Raw genomic sequence first — 2,215 nt, 5'->3', positions numbered from 1 at the left:
GTGTTGAAATCGTTGGTGATTTTTTCTTGTAATTAGTGGAATTTATCTAATTAAATTTTTGTATAACAAAATACACTTTAGTTATCTTGATTTACATTTACATATATTTACACTTTAGATATATTTACACTTTTTAATTTTAAATATTCATGTAATGGATAAACTTGATTTACATTATTTTTTCCCTTGCTTACTTACTAACATGTGTCAAACAGAATCCCATCTAATTTTTGACAAAATTTCCAAAACTTAAAAGGTTTTTAATACTATTACAGATGGCTCAAAAACTCATTTTAACACAACATATATATATATATATATATATGAGAGTTATTGTAAGATAAACAATGAAGTGAACAACTATTAATAACATGCAGATTTGAACAAATCCAATTTCTAGGATATAATTCAATGTAATTATTCATCATTAATTAGACTATATATGTATTTTCTATAGTTCCAAACACTATAAATATAATTCTCAAAAACACAAAGGAGAAGAAAGTATCAAACAAAAAACATATACAGTTCAAGAAAAATGTCTGCAAAAAGGGTCTTCGACAAGTTCGACAAGAACAAAGACGGTAAACTCTCGTTAGATGAGTTTCGTGAAGTAGCTCTTGCTTTCTCTCCCAAAATTTCTCAGGAGGACATCGTAAAGTTTTTCAACGAGATCGACGCGGATGGTAACGGCGAGCTAAACGCCGACGAGTTTACTACATGCATCGAGAAGATGTTGAAGGAAGTGTTTGATCTTTGTGATGTCGACGGTGACGGGAAGATACCGGTCAGCGATTCCTATGTGACCATGACTAACATCGGAAAGACATGCACCGAGGAGAGTTGTGCCGAAAAGGTTAAAGCGGTGGATGCAGATGGTGATGGCTATTTAAACTTTGACGAGTTTATGGCTTTGGTTATTGGTGACATATGAGAGAGTCAAACCTAAATTGCTTGTTTAGTAAGAGTATACATTTCCGCTAATTATATTATATTATATCGTTTACAAATAACCACATGCCAAATGTGTTGGCCGTTGGGTCATTAGCCATATATACTGGTATTATAAATATTAATAAAATCCTAAATTACAGTAATATTAATTTGTCGTCTTTCTTATGAAAATACGCAAAAAGCTACTGGATATTGATCAAAGCTTGATCTCAATTGTATGAAAAAAACAAAATATATAATATGTGACTATATTTTGTTAGTTCAAATGTCGTATTATTATTATGTGTATAGAGTTAAATTTAAGGTTAAACAATAAACATAGATGACTACTTTTCAAGAATCAGTTTAATTTCCAAAGCATGTAACATCCACTTTCAGTGTTTTCACATACAAAATAAAACAAATCAAACGTGAATGTGATATTTAACTTCAAAATCCTATAAATACAAGGACACTGTGTTTCGTATTTTTTTTTTTTCACATATAAGTATCAATAAAAAAAAGAAGAAGATTCGACAAAAGAGTGCATTTAATACGAATAGGGGATAATATGTCTACAAGAGATATCTTAGAGAGGTTGACAGGAACAAAGACGGTCAGACGATCATCTCGTGGGAAGAGTTTCGTGATGTGATTCATGCTCTCTCTCTCCAGCTATTCCTACTGAAAAACTCGTTGAGATGTTCGTTCAGCTTGACACGGACGGATTGTTCAAGCTATCGATATGGATGTGATGGTTCTATTAGCTTTGAGGAGTTTATGACCTTGATGATGCGTTCTAAGAAATTGTATATAGGGACTATTCCTCTTACGGACCCAAGCCTAGAAATTGGTCGATTTGATTTATCATATACTACTATATTAGATAAGAGTCTTAAATTTAATCGACCTAAAACAATATTTGATTTCGAACTCATTTTTGAAAGATGAGCGTTTTGATCGAAGCTTGTGGGGTCAAAACAAAATACAAATTTATGACATAGATAATCTTTATTTGAACATTTTTACTGGATGTAAAATCCTACAGTTATTTTCTTCTGTAAATTGTAGTGACAGACAGTTCTCTTAGTATAAATTAATGAAGAATTTGAGTATATAGAAGACATACAACAACGTTGGAGCAATGAGAGACATAAGAGCTTTTCAGAGAATTTACCAAAAAGGCTTTTTACTTCAAGGCTTTCAATATATTTCTCCGCCAAAGAGCACTCTCTGGGTCGAACCTCAGCTCCCAAGTAGGCCAGTAATGGAGATCTTGTTT

General features: G+C 32.0%; 2 protein-coding genes across 3 annotated transcripts in view; one reads left to right on the top strand and one right to left on the bottom strand.

Annotated features, from left to right (window-relative positions):
• On the top strand, positions 502-1,097 carry LOC104786651 (probable calcium-binding protein CML34). Its single transcript, XM_010512127.1, has one exon. It carries the CDS (start codon positions 539-541, stop codon positions 932-934), a length of 396 nt encoding a protein of 131 aa, XP_010510429.1. The 5' UTR covers positions 502-538; the 3' UTR covers positions 935-1,097.
• Positions 1,926-2,215, bottom strand: part of LOC104786504 (protease Do-like 7) — a 15,637-nt gene continuing 15,347 nt past the window's right edge. For both annotated transcript variants that reach the window (XM_010511960.2, XM_010512030.2), the window contains one exon: positions 1,926-2,110. The gene's annotated coding sequence lies outside the window, so the exon portion shown is untranslated. The remainder of the gene's footprint in view (positions 2,111-2,215) is intronic.

The sequence above is a fragment of the Camelina sativa genome, chromosome 1, assembly GCF_000633955.1.
Source record: "Camelina sativa cultivar DH55 chromosome 1, Cs, whole genome shotgun sequence".
Taxonomy (NCBI): domain Eukaryota; kingdom Viridiplantae; phylum Streptophyta; class Magnoliopsida; order Brassicales; family Brassicaceae; genus Camelina; species Camelina sativa.
Note: the sequence above shows the minus strand (reverse complement) of the source record. Positions and strands in the feature narration are given on the sequence as shown.

What these genes read in the sequence shown, in the direction of transcription:
- LOC104786651 (XM_010512127.1), top strand. Translation starts at nt 539, where the DNA reads ATGTCTGCAAAAAGGGTCTTCGACAAGTTCGACAAGAACAAAGACGGT.